Source organism: Heloderma suspectum, chromosome 4, assembly GCF_057233095.1.
Source record: "Heloderma suspectum isolate Gila_16-S chromosome 4, 16-S_ref, whole genome shotgun sequence".
Taxonomy (NCBI): Eukaryota; Metazoa; Chordata; class Lepidosauria; order Squamata; family Helodermatidae; genus Heloderma; species Heloderma suspectum.
The window spans coordinates 209,896,772-209,917,099 of NC_139461.1; the positions used below are offsets into that span (position 1 = coordinate 209,896,772).

The 20,328-nt window shown below is 40.5% G+C and overlaps 1 protein-coding gene across 1 annotated transcript in view; it reads right to left on the reverse strand.

Moving 5' to 3' along the window:
* Positions 1-6,818: 6,818 nt before the first annotated feature.
* The window catches only part of PTGFR (prostaglandin F receptor), a 43,360-nt gene continuing 29,850 nt past the window's right edge, over positions 6,819-20,328 (reverse strand). Inside the window, exon 3 of the mRNA XM_084848231.1 lies at positions 6,819-7,124. Within this exon, the coding sequence (XP_084704357.1) occupies positions 6,819-7,124 (306 nt within the window). The remainder of the gene's footprint in view (positions 7,125-20,328) is intronic.

Below are 20,328 nucleotides of genomic sequence, written 5' to 3' on the forward strand. Positions count from 1 at the left end.
CTGCAACTTATGTTGACTCCGTATCAATACACAGAATAAAAGAAAACAAATATACATAATTTTAAAAAGACTATTCAGCCAGAATGAATATATACACAACATTTATTTACATGACAAAAACAGGGGAAATCACATGCTCTTTTCACTAGTCAAGCATTCCCACAACTGTATGGCTGAACACCAATCTGCGGTCGCTGAAGCAAACTTCTCACCCAGGAGGAGGAAAAACTGAAGCATTTTATTAGCTACACAAATGTCATGTTCTGTACAATAAAAAGTCCACTTTTAGCATTGACTCACTCACCAAGTTATTTCAGTGGTGCCATACGGAGTGATAGCATTGATTTGGTATGAAAGGGCTATAACGGGACTGTAGAAAACTGCCTTATACCATCGGTCCATCTATTGTCTACATGGACAGCAGCTTTCCAGGGCTTCAGGCAGGAGTTTTCCCCAGCCCTGCCTGGAGATGTGGGCATGAAGCCTGGGAATTTCTGCATGCAAAGCTTGTGTCTACTGCTGAGCTATGTTGTCGTCCATCACAAGTTAAGCCTGGTGTATCCCTGGGCCAGATTTATGGTATTAATTCAATGTAATAGCAGGTAAGTGCGAAGCCCATCCCTGTCACCATCTGAATATGTAGTGAATTCCGTTACTAGATACTAAATTTGTTCACTCTGCTAATCATGAATATTCTGTCAATCCATCTTTGCCAGGCCTGCACAGCTTGTCAGTCACTGGCATTCCCATCAGCCATATACCAGCAGACAGCAATAGCCGTTTGTTTGTTTGGGCTCCTGGTGAGCCCACCAGAAGCTCAAATCTCCTGTTATTGGTGCCTTCTGGGACACACAAACAGGGAAGTATCTGGCAAGCCATAATGATATGATATGTCATAAGTTGTATAGGTCTGAACTTTGAAAATTCTTTATCAAGTCCTGTTTGTTTCCTTTACTATTTTGTTCATATAGACTGAAAACCTTTTGGATGATGTCACTTTTGTGTTCTGTTCAGCACTTAGCACATTATTAATGCCAATAAAATTGTTTAGCGGCAGCAGAAGTGGTACTATTTCACACACTGATTTCACTTAGCAATAAAGAAAAACTGTTAAGGGACAGGCATGTGCTTTGTTTTAAAGACACTCACTAATTTTCTACTGCTTTACTTTTGCTTGTAAACAAATTATTAATACAGATTTAACATCTCTGCTTTACCTGTCACCACTCTTTTTCAATAACATTATTTGTTTAAAAAAATAGTGCAAGCATACATAGGGCAGGGAAATACCAGACATTTAGTTGCCTGAGATCCTGGAAATGTTATTGGTCTCGAGATATTTATGAAGAACTGCATGAGGCTGGTACCTAAAAATATGGTGCTGCCTCCCCAAATTTTTAAGCTGATACGTTAATAAACACTTATTAAAAGCTTTCCCTGCATTGCTCTGTTACATCCTTTGTTTATGGGATAGAAACTATTCCCTTTTCATCCTAGCCTGTTTCTGTTCCTCCCTCTTGCTGACACATGAGATAATCAGTGAGTATTCAAACTCAGTTTAACCTGCACAACAACTTCTTTACGATTTAATGTGAAATATCACAATTAAGGCTAAATTGTCTGCTCAGAAACTCTCTAGTTATATGTTATACCTATTTTCTTTTGATTTAGTTCAGGGATGAATAACTGCTTCCAGGTCACACTGGCCCCCACAGAATATTTGGAGGGCTGCACAAGTGAACGAGGCTGGTAGTAGGAGGGGCCAGGACACACAAGCATAGTCACACCCATATCCCTCTCTCTCTCTCTCTCACACACACACACACACACATTCATTCACTCACACATAGGTTGCTGCGGGGGGGGGGGTAACCTTTCCTGCCCAGAAATCCCAAGAAAATATTTGAGGGGGCAAGACTTTAACCATGTTTCCCTGCCTCCGCCCCCTGAAATCCTGATGAAGATAGCTATTTCCCTGCTGCTAACAAATTTGTTCCCTGCTGCCCAGTAGATGGCTGAGCAGCAGGGAAAGGTGGGTGGGTCTCCCCAGGACTTTGTAGGCTACACAGAAAGTGGCCAAGTGCTATAGGTAGCCCAGGGGTTGCCCATATATTTTTGTGAACCACCCAGAGAGTTTCAGCTATTGGGCGGTATTGAAATATAATAAAGGAAAGGAAATATATGATTTAGCTAAAACCACTTGTGATGCCCCTTCATGGATCACTGCCTTGTTGTGGCGAAGGGGCTTGCGTAACTCAGTGAAGCCATAAGCTATGCCGTGCAGGGCCACCCAAGACGGACAGGTCATGGCAGAGAGTTCTGACAAAATGTGGTCCACTGGAGAAGGAAATGGCAACCCACTCCAGTATTCTTGCCAAGAAAACCCCATGGAACGTATCACAAGGCTAAAAGATATGACGCCGGAAGATGAGCCCCTCAGGTCGGAAGGTGTCCAATATGCTACTGGGGAAGAGCAGAGGGTATTTCCAAGTAGCGCCAGAAAGAGTGAAGCGGCTGGGCCAAACCCGAAAGGACACTCAGCTGTGGATGTGTCTGGTGGTGAAAAGAAAATCCGATGCTGTAAAGAACAATATTGTTTAGGAACCTGGAATGTCAGATCAATGAATCAAGGTAAGCTGGAGGTGGTCAAACATGAGATGGCAAGATTGAACATCGACATCTTGGGAATCAGCGAACTAAAATGGACAGGCATCGGCGAATTTAATTCAGGTGACCATCATATCTACTATTGTGGGCAAGAATCCCTTAGAAGAAATGGAGTAGCACTCATAGTCAACAAAAGGGTGGGAAAAGCAGTACTGGGGTACAATCTTAAAAATGATAGAATGATCTCAGTACGAATCCAAGGCAAACCATTCAACATCACAGTAATTCAAGTCTATGCCCCAACCACTGAGGCCGAAGAAGCTGAGGTTGATCGGTTCTATGAAGACCTACAACACCTTCTAGAACTAACACCAAAAAAAGATGTCCTCTTCATCATAGGGGATTGGAATGCTAAAGTAGGAAGTCAAGAAATCACCGGGATAACAGGCAGGCATGGCCTTGGTGTACAAAATGAAGCAGGACAAAAGCTAATAGAGTTTTGCCAAGAGAACATGCTGATCATAGCAAACACTCTTTTCCAACAGCACAAGAGGCGACTCTACACATGGACCTCACCAGATGGTCAGTATCGAAATCAGATTGATTATGTCCTTTGCAGCCAAAGATGGAGAAGCTCCATACAGTCAGTAAAAACAAGACCTGGAGCTGACTGTGGCTCAGATCATGAGCTGCTTCTTGCAAAATTTCGGCTTAAATTGAAGAACGTCGGGAAAACCACTAAACCGTTCAGGTATGACCTAAATCATATCCCTGATGAATATACAGTGGAGGTGAGGAATAGATTTCAGGGATTAGACCTGATAGACAGAGTGCCTGAGGAACTATGGACGGAGGTCCGTAACATTGTTCAGGAGGCAGCAACGAAATCCATCCCAAAGAAAAAGAAATGCAAGAAAGCCAAGTGGCTGTCTGATGAGGCTTTACAAGTAGCTGAGGAAAGAAGGGAAGCGAAAAGCAAGGGAGAAAGGGGAAGATATACCCAACTGAATGCAGAGTTCCAGAGAATAGCAAGGAGAGACAAGAAGGCCTTCTTAAATGAACAATGCAAAGAAATCGAGGAAAACAACAGAATGGGAAAGACTAGAGATCTCTTCAAGAAAATTGGAGATCTCAAGGGTACATTTTGTGCAAAGATGGGCATGATAAAGGACAAAGAAGGCAGGGACCTAACAGAAGCAGATGAGATTAAGAAGAGGTGGCAAGAATACACAGAAGAACTATACAGGAAAGATCTGAATGTCCCTGATAGCCATGATAGTGCGGTCACTGAACTTGAGCCGGACATCCTAGAGAGTGAAGTCAAGTGGGCCTTAGGAAGCATTAGTAACAACAAAGCTAGCGGAGATGACAGTATTCCAGCTGAGCTATTTAAAATCCTAAAAGATGATGCTGTTAAAGTGCTGCATTCAATATGCCAACAAATCTGGAACACTCAACAGTGGCCACAAGACTGGAAAAGGTCAGTTTACATTCCAATTCCAAAGAAGGGCAACGCCAAAGAGTGTTCAAACTACCGCACAATTGCACTCATTTCACATGCCAGCAAGGTGATGCTCAAAATCCTACAAGCTAGGCTTCAGCAGTATGCGAACCGAGAACTACCAGAAGTACAAGCTGGGTTTAGAAGAGGCAGAGGAACTAGAGATCAAATCGCCAACATTCGCTGCATCATGGAGAAAGCAAGAGAATTCCAGAAAAACGTCTATTTCTGCTTCATTGACTACGCTAAAGCCTTTGATTGTGTGGATCACAACAAACTGTGGCAAATTCTTAAAGAGATGGGAGTACCAGACCACCTTACCTGTCTCCTGAGAAACCTGTACGAGGATCAAGAAGCAACAGTAAGAACCAGAGATGGAACAACCGATTGGTTCAAAATTGGGAAAGGAGTACGACAAGGCTGCATATTGTCACCCTGTTTATTTAACTTATATGCAGAGTACATCATGAGAAATGCCGGGTTGGATGAATCAGAGGTCAGAATTAAGATTGCCGGGAGAATTATCAACAACCTCCGATATGCAGACGATACCACCCTAATGGCAGAAAGCGAAGAGGATCTCAAGAGCCTCTTGTTGAGGGTGAAAGAGGAGAGTGCAAAAGCTGGTTTGAAACTCAACATTAAAAAAACGAAGATCATGTCATCTGGCCCTATCACCTCCTGGCATATAGAAGGGGAAGAAATGGAAGCAGTGACAGATTTTACTTTCTTGGGCTCCAAGATCACCGCAGACGGTGACTGTAGCCATGAAATTAAAAGACGCTTGCTCCTTGGGAGGAAAGCTATGGCCAACCTAGACAGCATAGTAAGAAGCAGAGACATCACCTTGCCGACAAAGGTCCGTCTAATCAAAGCTATGGTTTTCCCAGTAGTAATGTATGGCTGTGAGAGCTGGACTATAAGGAAGGCTGAGCGCCGAAGAATTGATGCTTTCGAACTGTGGTGCTGGAGAAGACTCTTACGAGTGCCCTGGACTGCAAGGAGGTCAAATCAGTCCATCCTAAAGGAAATCAACCCTGAGTGCTCATTGGAAGGACAGATACTGAAGGTGAAGCTCCAATATTTTGGCCACCTAATGCGAAGAGAAAACTCCCTGGAAAAGACCTTGATGCTGGGAAAGACTGAAGGCAAAAGGAGAAGGGGACGGCAGAGGATGAGATGGCTAGATAGCATCACGGATGCAATGAATATGAACTTGAGCACGCTCCGGGAGAGAGCGCAGGACAGGAAGGCCTGGCGTGCTATGGTCCATGGGGTCACGAAGAGTCGGACACGACTGAACGACTGAACAACAACAACAACTTGTGATGCAACTCTTATACTAGTATTATAACCACTTATTGGTTACAGCTGTTGTTTTTTAAAAAAACATATTATTGCTACATGCTTGATTATGACCTCAGTAAAACTATGAGTGTTTTACTTTTCATATTTATGGCATTAAGCTGAGGCCTCAAAGAAGCACAAAATGAATTATTACAGAACTATGAAATTTGAACTATCGAAATTAACATTTGGCACATGATACTTCTCAAGAAGTTTACTATGCATAAATGTACTGTATTTTTAAAGTTTCACAACATTTAGCAAGTGATTTGTAATCATGTGATTACATGAAGTAATCTTTAGTTATAAAGAAGTCAATGTGGTGTAACAACCAGTGAATCTTTAGTAATTAATACAGTGGGGCAAAATCCCCAGGTCACAACAGTTAATTAATGGTATTTTACTGACTCCTGTAGATTTATTTATAATTCCTGTTTCCTGTACATATTCATTTATTTTTAAATTGTGAAGCTGAGAAGTCCAACTTACAAGGTGCAAAGCTCTTTTAGCTAGCAAGAAACCTTCCACGTTTTTTGCAACTCACACTTGACAGGTATGGCTGCTACATTTGCAAGAGAAAGTGAAATAAGACGAGGTAAAGTTAACACGTTACACAAATTCATTGTCACTTTCAACAGTAAGATATTTCATCATTTGTTTCTTCATTCTAGCACTGATGCCTGTCACGTTTCATCCACTACAAAGTAAAGTAATTGCCTCGCTACATCTGAAGTCTGCATTAACCAAGACTTCCTTCTCAGGCGCTTATGCTGCTTGGAGCTCCATATCCCCTAAAATCTGTCACATATGTGTGTATATGTATACCTGATCCAACCAAAGTGAAACACTTAGAAGCTCCATATGTTTTAAAGGGAGTGTTAACCACTAATCAATGGAACTTTAATGCTTAACTTGGATAGACTAGATTTTGCCTTATGTTCTTTTACACGCATGCGCATGCGCGCACGCACACACACACACACACCTGAAAGCCATTATTTTATTCAAAAGTGTTTCCAGAGCTGCCAAAATCACCTTATATGTTTACCATTCTGTTATTTAACAGAATTTTTTATACTTGACACTGCTTAAGTATAGCAATTTATTATTATGTGTTTATATTCTGTTATACAGAATCGTAAACTCTTTGGCACCGGGTTTGGATGAGCTGGTTACATAAAGAGCATTCTTTACAAGTATATTTGGAGCGTGAACATCTTGGAATAGCAGTTACAGCTTGATACACATCCTGAAATGGAGCAAGATCTCAATTTCAAATCATACCAGCCCAGTTAGACCCTACCAAATTTTGAGGTGCTTAACAACAACTATCCCTTCATTTCATCATTCTCCTTGTTTCACTTTATTGTGCTGTTGAACTGAGTAGTTGTTGATTTGTCTGTTTGGAACAAACTGGTGAATCAGAAATTGCTGCCACTTTTAAAGAATTTTTAATGGAGCTGAGTTCCCATGTGTGCAAACTAATGAAGTGCACTCCACAAAATCTCCTTGCAATCTTGTAAAGTTTTTTAAGAACAGCTTTTCTTAGAAGAATGTATACCCATGGATCTAAAATTTGATTCCATGTTGCCATTCGGAGAGCAAAAAGTATTGTTTCACATGATTCCCAGGAATGATTTTCATGTATTCCAATATTGGCCATGGTCACCTACAAAATGAAATAAGTTCCATTATACATCAGAAAACAACATCATCAGACAAAACAATAATTTAAAAATTATCAGCATCCTAAAGATCTTGTAATAATTTGCTTCCATTACAATGGAGACTGCTGGATATTTGGAAACCAACTGATTGGTTGTATAACAGGTCCATGCTGGATCTGGTTTTGCACTAATAGACAACTTTAAAAAGAAATATAATGAAATTCACCTGCTCAGTCTGAACGTTAGTGGAGTTAGTGTGATGATAATGGAGTAAAAATCAATACCTTTTTTTTCCTACAAGAGTCCAAAGAATTAGGCAGATTAGGAAAAGACTGGCTGGGAACTGGCATCAGACTGAGGTGAGGACAGCCAGTGTAGAATGCCAGTATAAACAGCTTTGTTTCCCTGAATCTGCTTTTATAATTCTGCATTCACTGAGTACATTCCTAAACTTAGCCAACTTAAACATGGCTAATTCCTTGGATTTCTACATGCTCCCTTTCTTATGGAAGCCTTTTTCATTTTATTTATTCAAAGTCCCATGCCACAAACCTCATTTTTACCAGTCAGCACTTACATGCAAAGCCTACACCAATTATCACTCGCTAGAGTTAAACGAAATTGTTATGCAATCTCAAAAGACATATTACCGATAATATTCCAAATAGGTATCACCAACATGAAATAGCAATAACTAGCTATCCTATTCTACCTATAACTATCTGAGTATATGAGAACTTGTTATATTCTAACAAGGGCTCTGGATGAAGTGTTAGAGATTTGTGGCTGGTGATGTCCCATAAAGTAGCAGAAAAGCCTCTTCAAAAGCAATAAAATGTGCTGACATTTATTATATTAAGATTTGCAATCTTCTATTAAAACACTTACTGCTTTGTTTATCTAGCTAATCTTAAAATACATCTGTTTCTATTAAAGTGAAGAATCTCGCATGTAAACTATTTCTACTTGATTAGAATTCAAGCTTTTGTGGAAAGCTTCCTATAGAAGTAGGGTTCATGTACATTCTGATTGTCTTAAAATTGTCTTAAAAAGTAGTATGCCTTTTGCCCTGCAAATGCACACAGTAACCTGTGTCTAGAATCTAGAATCGTAACCTACTAAAATGATACGGGTATACCCTATTCCAAAAACAGGTTCATTTAAGTTGGTTTCCATTCCAACAGTGCTGAAGAAAAGAGGATTATACTAAAAGGATTTGCATTAGTTTTCATCCTCTCGTGGTTAGAAAAGATAAATGAATACTTATATGCAATATTTGGGATTTAGCTTGTTTGAATACATTTGATGGAGCAAAATTTGCTATACATTTTTCCTACGTGACACCTCACAAAATGCCAAATTCTTTCCTTCTTGAATCTCAGTGAAGAAAGTGTTAAGAAGGTAACTTTTTCTGCAAAACAGTGGTAAAACTGCACAAAAAGAAATGGTAAAACAAAAACTTCATAGCCATATTATATTTTCAGGGTCAACCCACGTTTGAGGGAACCCTTGGCAAAATGACCTTCATGGTCCTTCTCCTATATCAGTGGGCTCCCATGGCCATAACCTTACCAGACAGCAGTTGTGATGACTATGAGCCACTATATTAAATTTCCTATAATGCCCCAGAGCAACCCTACTTGGGTGCTTTGGGGCATTGCTGGAATGTTTAAATGGCAGCTTCTAGTTGCCAAACACAGGGGTCCCGTGGTTTGCATCAGCATGACACTGGGGCCCAGCAGTTGCCAAGAGTGCTAGGTGCAGATGCCAAGCTCAGATATTTTAATTGGGTATTGAGGATCAAATCTAAGAAAGAACAGAAAGAAACAAGTGTAATATTACTGATTATCAGCCAAGTTACAGCAATAAAAAGTATATCCTAAAGTTTGTCAATAAAATCTTTCTAGCCATTAACAAATGCAAAAATCTTAATGAAATCTTCTCCCATAGTGAAGTAATTATGTTTTTTCCCCTACTGATGTAGGAATGCTCAAGATTTTTTTACAGATTAAGGAAAACAGAGTTACTGTAAGTTTGCATTCTACAGTATATTCTCCCATAACTGCTTACACAAGCTGACAGTGTGGGTCATGGTTGGGTCACTAAATTTCTTGTAAGACAAAGTGGTGTGAAGGTATAAACAAGTGGATCTCAAACAATGACAAATAAAGTGGATAGGACTTAAATTCAAATCCACGTATCTATTTGTGAAGTGAAAGCCAAGTTTGGATAACTTTTTCAGACACTTAAATGAGTGTGATCAAAACAACAACCTCAACCCAGCTCATGTTAATTATGACTAAATTCCACTGAATGCAGTTTAATCATGATTAGCGTACTTTATGGATTTTAAAAGGAGCTAGTTATGATTAATTTTAGCTGGATTGTGTCTAGAACAGGTAGATTTGCCACACAAAAAGTAGTAGCTCTGATTTTTGTTGTTCAGTCGTTCAGTCGTGTCCGACTCTTCGTGACCCCATGGACCATAGCACGCCAGGCCTTCCTGTCCTGCGCTCTCTCCCGTAGCATGCTCAAGTCCATATTCATTGCATCAGTGATGCTATCTAGCCATCTCATCCTCTGCCATCCCCTTCTCCTTTTGCCTTCAGTCTTTCCCAGAATCAGGGTCTTTTCCAGAGAGTTTTCTCTTCGCATTAGGTGGCCAAAATATTTGAGCTTCAGCTTCAGTATCTCTCCTTCCAATGAGCACTCAGGGTTGATTTCCTTTAGGATTGACTGATCTGACCTCCTTGCAGTCCAGGGCACTCGTAAGAGTCTTCTCCAGCATCACAGTTCGAAAGCATCAATTCTTCGGCACTCAGCCTTCCTTATAGTCCAGCTCTCACAGCCATATGTTACTACTGGGAAAACCATAGCTTTGATTAGACGGACCTTTGTTGACAAGGTGATGTCTCTGCTTCTTACTATGCTGTCTAGGTTTGCCATAGCTTTCCTCCCAAGGAGCAAGCGTCTTTTAATTTCATGGCTACAGTCACCGTCTGCGGTGATCTTGGAGCCCAAGAAAATAAAATCTGTCACTGCTTCCATTTCTTCCCCTTCCATATGCCAAGACGTGATGGGGCCAGATGCCATGATCTTAGTTTTTTTAATGTTGAGTTTCAAACCAGCTTTTGCACTCTCCACTTTCACCCTGAACAAGAGGCTCTTTAGATCCTCTTCGCTTTCTGCCATTAGGGTGGTATGGTCTGCGTATCTGAGGTTGTTGATAATTCTCCCAGCAATCTTAATTCCGACCTGTGATTCATCCAACCCGGCGTTTCTCATGATGTACTCTGCATATAAGTTAAGTAAGCAGGGCGACAATATGCAGCCTTGTCGTACTCCTTTCCCAATTTTGAACCACTCGGTTGTTCCATGTCTGGTTCTTACTGTTGCTTCTTGACCCTCGTACAGGCTTCTCAGGAGACAGGTAAGGTGGTCTGGTACCCCCATCTCTTTCAGAATTTGCCACAGTTTGCCACAGAATTTGCCACACAATCAAAGGCTTTAGCATAGTCAGTGAAGAAGAAATAGATATTTTTCTGGAATTCTCTTGCTTTCTCCATGATCCAGCGAAAGGTGGCGATTTGATCTCTAGTTCCTCTGCCATTTCGAAATCCAGCTTGTACTTCCAGTAGTTCTCGGTTCGTATACTGCTGAAGCCTAGCTTGTAGGATTTTGAGCATCACCTTGCTGGCATGTGAAATGAGCGCAATTGTACGGTAGTTTGAACTCTCTTTGGCGTTGCCCTTCTTTGGAATTGGAATGTAAACTGACCTTTTCCAGTCTTGTGGCCACTGTGGAGTGTTCCAAATTTGTTGGCATATTGAGTGCAGCACTTTAACAGCATCATCTTTTAGGATTTTAAATAGCTCAGCTGGAATACTGTCATCTCTGCTAGCTTTGTTGTTAGTAATGCTTCCTAAGGCCCACTTGACTTCACTCTCGAGGATGTCCGGCTCAAGTTCAGTGACTGCACCATCATGGCTATCAGGGACATTAAGGTCTTTCCTGTATAGTTCTTCTGTGTATTCTTTCCACCTCTTCTTAATCTCATCTGCTTCTGTTAGGTCCCTGCCTTCTTTGTCCTTTATCATGCCCGTCTTTGCACAAAACGTTCCCTTGAGATGTCCGATTTTCTTGAAGAGATCTCTAGTCTTTCCCATTCTGTTGTTTTCCTCGATTTCTTTGCATTGTTCATTTAAGAAGGCCTTCTTGTCTCTCCTTGCTATTCTCTGGAACTCTGCATTCAGTTGAATATATCTTCCCCTTTCTCCCTTGCTTTTCGCTTCCCTTCTTTCCTCAGCTACTTGTAAAGCCTCATCAGACAGCCACTTGGCTTTCTTGCATTTCTTTTTCTTTGGGATGGATTTCGTTGCTGCCTCCTGAACAATGTTACGGACCTCCATCCATAGTTCCTCAGGCACTCTGTCTATCAGGTCTAATCCCTGAAATCTATTCCTCACCTCCACTGTATATTCATAAGAGATATGATTTAGGTCATACCTGAATGGTTTAGTGGTTTTCCCTACGTTCTTCAATTTAAGCCGAAATTTTGCCACAGGAAGCTCATGATCTGAGCCACAGTCAGCTCCAGGTCTTGTTTTTACTGACTGTATAGAGCTTCTCCATCTTTGGCTGCAAAGGACATAATCAATCTGATTTCGATATTGACCATCTGGTGATGTCCATGTGTAGAGTCGCCTCTTGTGCTGTTGGAAAAGAGTGTTTGCTATGATCAGCGTGTTCTCTTGGCAAAACTCCAATAAAAATTAGCCTTTGTCCTGCTTCATTTTGTACACCAAGGCCATGCTTGCCTGTTATCCCGGTGATTTCTTGACTTCCTACTTTAGCATTCCAATCCCCTATGATGAAGAGGACATCTTTTTTTGGTGTTAGTTCTAGAAGGTGTTGTAGGTCTTCATAGAACCAATCAACCTCAGCTTCTTCGGCATCAGTGGTTGGGGCATAGACTTGAATTACTGTGATGTTGAATGGTTTGCCTTGGATTCGTACTCTGATCATTCTATTGTTTTTGAGATTGTACCCCAGTACTGCTTTTCCCACCCTTTTGTTGACTATGAGTGCTACTCCATTTCTTCTAAGGGATTCTTGCCCACAGTAGTAGATATAATGGTCACCTGGATTAAATTCGCCCATGCTTGTCCATTTTAGTTTGCTGATTCCCAAGATGTTGATGTTCAATCTTGCCATCTCATGTTTGACCACCTCCAGCTTACCTTGATTCATTGATCCTATATGCCAGGTTCCTAAACAATATTGTTCTTTATAGCATCGGATTTTCTTTTCACCACCAGACACATCCACAGCTGAGTGTCCTTTCAGCTTTGGCCCAGCCACTTCGCTCTTTCTGGCACTACTTGGAAATTCCCTCTGCTCTTCCCCAGTAGTATATTGGACACCTTCCGACCTGAGCGGCTCATCTTCCAGCATCATATTTTTTTAGCCTTGTGATACGTCCCATGGGGTTTTCTTGGCAAGAATACTGGAGTGGGTTGCCATTTCCTTCTCCAGTGGACCACATTTTGTCAGAACTCTCTGCCATGACCTGTCCATCTTGGGTGGCCCTGCACAGCATAGCTTATGGCTTCACTGAGTTACGCAAGCCCCTTCGCCACAACAAGACAGTGATCCATGAAGGGGAGTAACTGATTAGATCAGATCAAAACCAGACAGAAAAAAAGGAAAACTGAGGTAAACACAGGCTACACTGAGGTAAACAAAGGCTTCAAAGCATTCAGCCTATTGACTATAAGAATTCTGGTTTCAATGTGATAAAATGAGACTTCTCTTGACATTATTTCAGCTGCTGGGTGTCTGGTGCATTTGAGACAATTGTTAAGAAATCTTTAGTCTTTGGCAGAAAGAACTGATTGCCACCAAAAGAAAGCAACTGGCAAGTCATTATATCAGCTTCATCAAGAGGCTAGTGAGTCAGCAGAGTTTGACATGATGGTCTCTGACTGGCAAATTTCTGAGCATCCAAAGCTGACAGTCCTAAAAAAATGCAAAGCAAACTATTAGGGGCAATCTACATTACAACTTTAAACTGGTTTCAAACTGGTTTATCTAAATGGATCCTGCAGTTTCATGAGGGTACTGAGAATTCTTTGCTAGAGACACCTGTCCCCTGCCCAAGCGGCCCCCCTTCCTAGAGCTACAATTCCCAGAATTCCTGTATTTGGTAGCCGTAATCGCTAAAAACAGGTTTGAAACCAGTTTAAAGTTGTAGTTTAAAGTTGTAATGTAGATAAATCCTAAATCCACTCCTGCTTGGTATTACAATATTTAGAACTGAGTGCAGGGAAAAAAAACCCTGAATGGGATCTTTCCTGACAGAAATTGTTCAAATGTACACTACTCTATGCATTTTATTCCGTGCAGTGCAGTATACATGTTTTCATGTGAGAATTCACATTTTCTGACACTGATCATACTCCACTGAAAAGAGATGGTATTTTATTCTGTAATAAGTTACTGTGGCAAATTCTGAAAGAGATGGGAGTACCAGACCACCTTACCTGTCTCCTGAGAAACCTGTACGAGGGTCAAGAAGCAACAGTAAGAACCGGACATGGAACAACCGAGTGGTTCAAAATTGGGAAAGGAGTACGACAAGGCTGCATATTGTCGTCCTGCTTATTTAACTTATATGCAGAGTACATCATAAGAAACGCCAGGCTGGATGAATCACAGGTCGGAATTAAGATTGCTGGGAGAATTATCAACAACCTCAGATACGCAGACGATACCACCCTAATGGCAGAAAGCGAAGAGGATCTCAAGAGCCTCTTGTTCAGGGTGAAAGTGGAGAATGCAAAAGCTGGTTTGAAACTCAATATTAAAAAAACTAAGATCATGGCATCTGGCCCCATCACTTCCTGGCTTATAGAGGGGAAGAAATGGAAGCAGTGACAGATTTTATTTTCTTGGGCTCCAAGATCGCCACAGACGGTGACTGTAGCCATGAAATTAAAAGACGCTTGCTCCTTGGGAGGAAAGCTATGGCAAACCTAGACAGCATAGTAAGAAGCAGAGACATCACCTTGCCGACAAAGATTCGTATAATCAAAGCTATGGTTTTCCCAGTAGTAACGTATGGCTGTGAGAACTGGACTATAAGGAAGGCTGAGCGCCAAAGAATTGATGCGTTATAACTGTGGTGCTGGAGAAGACCCTTATGAGTCCCCTGGACTGCAAGGAGGTCAGATCAGTCAATCCTAAAGGAAATCAACCCTGACTGCTCATTGGAAGGACAGATATTGAAGCTGAAGCTAAAATATTTTGGCCACCTAATGCGAAGAGAAAACTCCCTGGAAAAGACCCTGATGCTGGGAAAGACTGAAGGCAAAAGGAGAAGGGGACAGCAGAGGATGAGATGGCTAGATAGCATCACCGATGCAATGAATATGAACTTGAGCACACTCCGGGAGAGAGTGGAGGACAGGAAGGCCTGGCATGCTATGGTCCATGGGGTCACGAACAGTTGGACATGACTTAACGACTGAACAACAACCACACGGTATGCTATTAATACAAGGAGAGGCATGTCCATGCATTATATGAAAAACACACCATGGGTCACTTGAGACAATCACAGCTTGGCTTAATAAGCCAAGATATGAATGAGACTTGTGCCCCCCAACAGCCCCTCCATCCTCCCTTGCTGGCATGCCTCAGTTAACTTGGGAGGTCTTCAATTAACCAAATCATCCAAACAGGTCTGGAGCACATCAGGATCTTAAATCACCTACAAACCATGTTTTAAGATCCTGTCTTTTTCCAAACATGGCTAGAAATCATAGTTTCTTGGCTCAGACATAACGGGAAACTATGATTACCTAAAGACTTTCTGGCTTATCACAGTGCACTGAGAAGAAAGGAGGAAAGAGGTGGTGCATGCAGGTGAAACGCTCTGGCATATTTCATCTTATTAACCTAATTATTGCCTGAACTGTTTTGCTTAGGAAGATGTGCATCTTTCCCTTTTCAATGGTCTAGTTTATGAGCTCATGCTTCGTATAAAAGATTATTTTAAAAGGCTATCTCGCCATGTAGAACAGCATAAGTGCTAGACCTCCCTTCTTCATTACATGGGTTCAGAGATATCATTCCAGGCCAGTGCGAGAACCATGTAAAACCTCTTCAAATGTGGGTAAGACCAGTGACATTGCAGCAGAGGAATACAAAAGGACTTTCTCAGCCACATCAAATGCACCCATTAGCCCAGCTTGCATATCAGTGATGGGTGCCTGTGCAAAGTCCAATGTGTACAGGCCTCAAAAACAATTCTTACAGGAAAAAAGGATGTATGTGCCCCAATGTTCATAAGTTTTAGTCACTTTTATGAATGTGTAAAAATGCCTATTGTGTTAACAAAAAGTCCCAGGAAAAAGCCCTGCTTCTGGAAGCCTCCTTACTGAACAGGAAGCTAACAAAAGCCAAATAGTCCCTACAACCATTCCCACAAGTAATTAATGTTGTAATACTGAAAGCTATGAAACAGGCTAAAACATTTTCAGAACCTGAATATACAGTTTCCCACACTCTCACCATCCTAAATATAGATCCTCCAAATATCCATAGATAGAAATGAAACCATGTGTCCTCTCACCAGAAACATGCCTCAGTGCAACTAATATAGCGTATGCCAAGATTCTATATCACACATCTGATATAAACAGCACATAACTCATGATTCTTCCATTTGATTCTCACTTCCTAATGCAAGAAGTTCTGATTGGCAGTGGCAAGAAATTAAACTAGAAAATATTACACTAATGCCACATTTCTATTGGTTAGTTTTGTTGTACATTTTAAATAATCATAGGTAAAATGTAGTATGTTAGTAAATTCATAACTGAAAAGTGCAACAACATGCAATTTCCCTTAAACACAGAGTAAATCTCACGTTGTTGTAACTGCAGCTCTTTATTTCTCATGTACAGTACTCATACAAAAAACAACTATATATTTTTCAACTGGCTGTTCATAGGAGAAATGTAATTAGTATTTTAATTGTTTCATTAAAACGCCATAATTGAACATTTCTCCCTCCTGAAAGAGATACTATCAAACATCTAAAATGCAGTTCACATGCCTTCAGATTACATAAGCCAGTGGAAGAAAGCTTTCTCTAATGAAAGTTGAAGACCTGGAAAAAAATGCCTTTATTTGTTCTGTTCATTTAATTTCATATTTAGTCTGCCCCATACTGTGAAATGGGTTGTCAAATGGACAACAACAAAAAATGGACTAATAGCGCAATCCTATTCATGTTTACTCAGAAGTCCTTAGGCTCAGTCCTAGGCATAGCTGCAAAGAAAGATATCCCACTGAACACAATGGGACTTGTGTTCAATGGGATATCTTTCCTTGCAACTATGCACAGGACTGCAGCCTAGGGCTGCAACCCTACACACACCTGCCAGGGAGTAAGTCCCATTGACTTACTGCATAAGATTGTGCTGCCCAGCATGCTTAGCAAAACATAAATCAATAATAGTAGTAGTAGTAACAACAACAACAACCTTTGCTAACCTGATAATTAAAACCCCAGGAAAGTAAACTTTTAGATTATATGCAGGCCATCAAAAATTACCAGGAAGGGTACTCTATAACTGCCAAGAACCACAGAAAACACTTTGCCCAACCCAACAAACACTAGTCTCACACACCAAAAAATGATTTTTTTCCCAATTATTTATTTATTTACAATATTTATATACTGCTCCACAGCAAAAGTTTTCAGAGCAGTGAACAGCAAAGATAAAAGAATAAAACACCACGTTAAAACAAAACATTTGAAAAGAAACAACAAGAATTGAATAAGCCACAGCTGGTCACTCAAGGAAGGCCTCTCAAAATAACAATGTCCTCAGAAGTTGCCAGAAGCAACACAACTTGCCGCCTGCCTGACCTCCGAAGGCAGGGAGTTCCACAGGAAGGGGGCCACCACACTGGTTCTTTTCCTGGTGGACTCCAGCCAGGCCATAGGTCCATGCGGAACTACCAGGGACATGCCCTCTGATTACCTCAGTGACCGGGCAGTTTGGTAAATAAGAAGGCGCTCTCTCAGGTTTCCTGGTCCCAAGTTGTTTAGTGCTTTGTACACTAGTACTAATACCTTAAACCTGGCCCGGTAGCGAACGGGCAGCCAGATATGAAGCAGAATTGGCCGGGGAAACCATTATCTCAAGGTTTTTGTATTTTGCATTGGGACCACATCAACTGACAATTTAAGAGAGTTCAGCACACACACACACTCTTTAAAAAGAACATTAATAAACCTATCCAGATAATGTCGTAGCTTCAAAGATCTTTGTATACTTTTAACTATTCTCTCCACACTGATAGTCCACAAGAACAGTAATGGCATCCAACCTTGCAAGCTTTTATTTTTATTTTTGAAGGCCTGGGTCTTTATTTTTATTCTTCAAAAGCTAGGTCTTCACATGAGAGGTACAATTTCCCCACTCTTTGAAAAGGAAAACCCAACAACATTTAGGATGCAATTCTACACCATTTACCTAGCAGACAGCCTCACTGAATTCAAAGGAACTTTTGCCTGAGTAGACATGTATAGGATTCAATTGTTATATAAGTACTAAACAAGATTTGTGTACATTTGCCTAAAAATCCATGGGGACAGATATTATGCTGCATACATTATTTATAATAAAAAGTAATCTACTCTGCATTTCAAAAACTCTCTGACCGCAGCATTATTTGCCCATCACAATCTTACACTGTGCATAAAATGGCAACCTTCAGCAGATATAAATCCTCCCAGAAGATATAATATTGCAATGATCTACCAGTAAGATCTTTTTAGAAAAATAAAAAAGAATACACTTTTATCTACAATTTTATAGTCTCTGAACATCAATATAAAACTGCTGGCACTAGTGTACCTATTGATTGCTATATAAGTGTCACAATATGTAAAAAATAAGTTATTGCTGCTTCAAAAGCAACGGTAGCTACATCTTATCTTTGATTTTTCTCTATTTCATTCTGTTTATGGGGGAGGCAAACAGATCTCTCTCTCTTTGCTTCCATTTAATAGGCATGTCTTCTACATTTCTGAACTCTGAGTAAAATTTTAAAGGTTGTCACCTCAAAAAAAGTCCTTTCTTATTTGAAAACTATAGTTCAGAGGCTTAGCAGATTCAAAATGGCATAGTGCCCTGAAGGCAAAAGAGTCATGTAAGAGACAAAGGGAAAAATTCTGACAGTTAAATAATAAAATATACAGCTGACTTGTTTTGATGTTGTTTGTTTTCTTGGTTTAAAGGCTACTGAGGCCAGTGAAATAGTGACTGCCTGCCTTTACTTGCTGGTTTACACTCCATATTCAGTCTGATAGTTTATATGGGGACATAAGACATGGGGAACTATGCTTAAGAAAGTGAGAAAGGAACCAGGAATGATCTCAGTGAGAAAAGAAATACATAGCTTGTGCTTACTGTGCTGCAGAAGTGCACACTTTTCTCTGGCATTTTGCTGTGGCAAGATTTCCTTTGGCGATTTTTGGGGGGAAACATTTCACTCAACTTTGAGCAGGGGCTGTTCCAAAACAAACACAAACATTTCCCACTAGAGACCAGCTTTTTCCCCAGAATATCCACCATTTCCCAATACAAAATGTAAGGGTGAAAATATGGAAGAGCAGGAACTCAGACAAGCTCCGTAAGCACCCTCAAAGTCTGACTTAAGAAAATGATGGGGAAGAGAAGGCACAATGCAGAGATGGCCATAGGTCTCTGAATGGCGCACATAATTATTACACAAAGGAATAATTTGGTACTGGCTAGGTATCTCTAGCCTGCTGATGTAAGTCTTGAATAAAGGTCAAAACCTGGGTTTACAGTTTCAGTATATTAAAAATGCTTACATTATTGACCCTTTGAAACATTTTAAATTAATGTTTGTAAAGAGTTGTACAATAAAGAGCTGAACCGGCAAGTGAATTACCGTTACAGCATCCAGTCAGGATAAACAAATTGTTTCCATTTATAATTGCTGAAAAGCAAATTAATCTGACCATAAATCCTGAACTCACTGTGAAAAAATTTCATTCTGTGGTCTGAAAGTAAGAAGAGAGGGAAATCCATTTTCATATAATTTAATTTCTTCCATTCACAGCCTTGGTATGAACAGAATTGACCTTTTAAATTATTGATGATGATGATGATGATGATATACCACTCTATCCCATGGACTCAAAACAGCATGCAGCACTTTTTCTAAATGTTAATAATTATGTCACCAAGGAATTCACAATCAAAGAAAATCTAATGGTATGGGGGATAAAAGAGGCCAAATAAGTAAAAATTACATTGGGTTCAATCCAGACTTGCCCTATACTAGATTGAATCCAGACTTGCCCTTCCTATTAAGGAGGGATCCTTCTATTTGCATACAGACCATATTCCATGACCTAATATAGCAACAGTCAAGTATAGGGAAGTTAACTCTCTTGCTCTTATAGATTATTGCCATTCGAGCTACTGTCAATAAATAAATAGTCATTTCCAGATCATCTATTGGAACTATATCCTTAATATATTCAAATAAAAATACCAGTGAGTCTAAAGAGAGCTCAACACCTACAATTTTCTTAACTTCATCCTCCAGAAAATTTAATATTTTAGGGCAGGACAAAAAACATGGAATATATTTGCTCCACTAGAGTTGCACCTCCAACTGCTATCCTCTATAGCCCCATTCAGGCATTCACCTGGTCACATGTAGGGCTAAAATATGGAGGGGAATGTGGGTGCCTAAGCCTCCCCCCACTCCAGTGTACCTGCATGCCCAGTCCCTGCGCAAAGGTCTGAAGAAGGCTCTATAAGCATGTTTAGCTGAATGCACTTACAGAGTTCCTGTGCTTAGAAACCCTAATAAGGCAGGGTTCATAATCATGAGAACTCTGTACGTGCATTCAACTAAACATGCTTACAGAACCCTCTTCAGACCTTTGCACTCAATGTGCAAGGTCTAACTGGGTACCAGGCACGCAGGGATGCTGAGGGCAGGGCTTATGTGCACGCCCACATCCCCCTCTATTTATTTGTTTGTTTGTTTGTTTGTTTATTTATTTTTATTTTTTATACCGCCCAATAGCTGAAGCTCTCTGGGTGGTTCACAAAAATTAAAACCAAACAACACACAATAAAACAA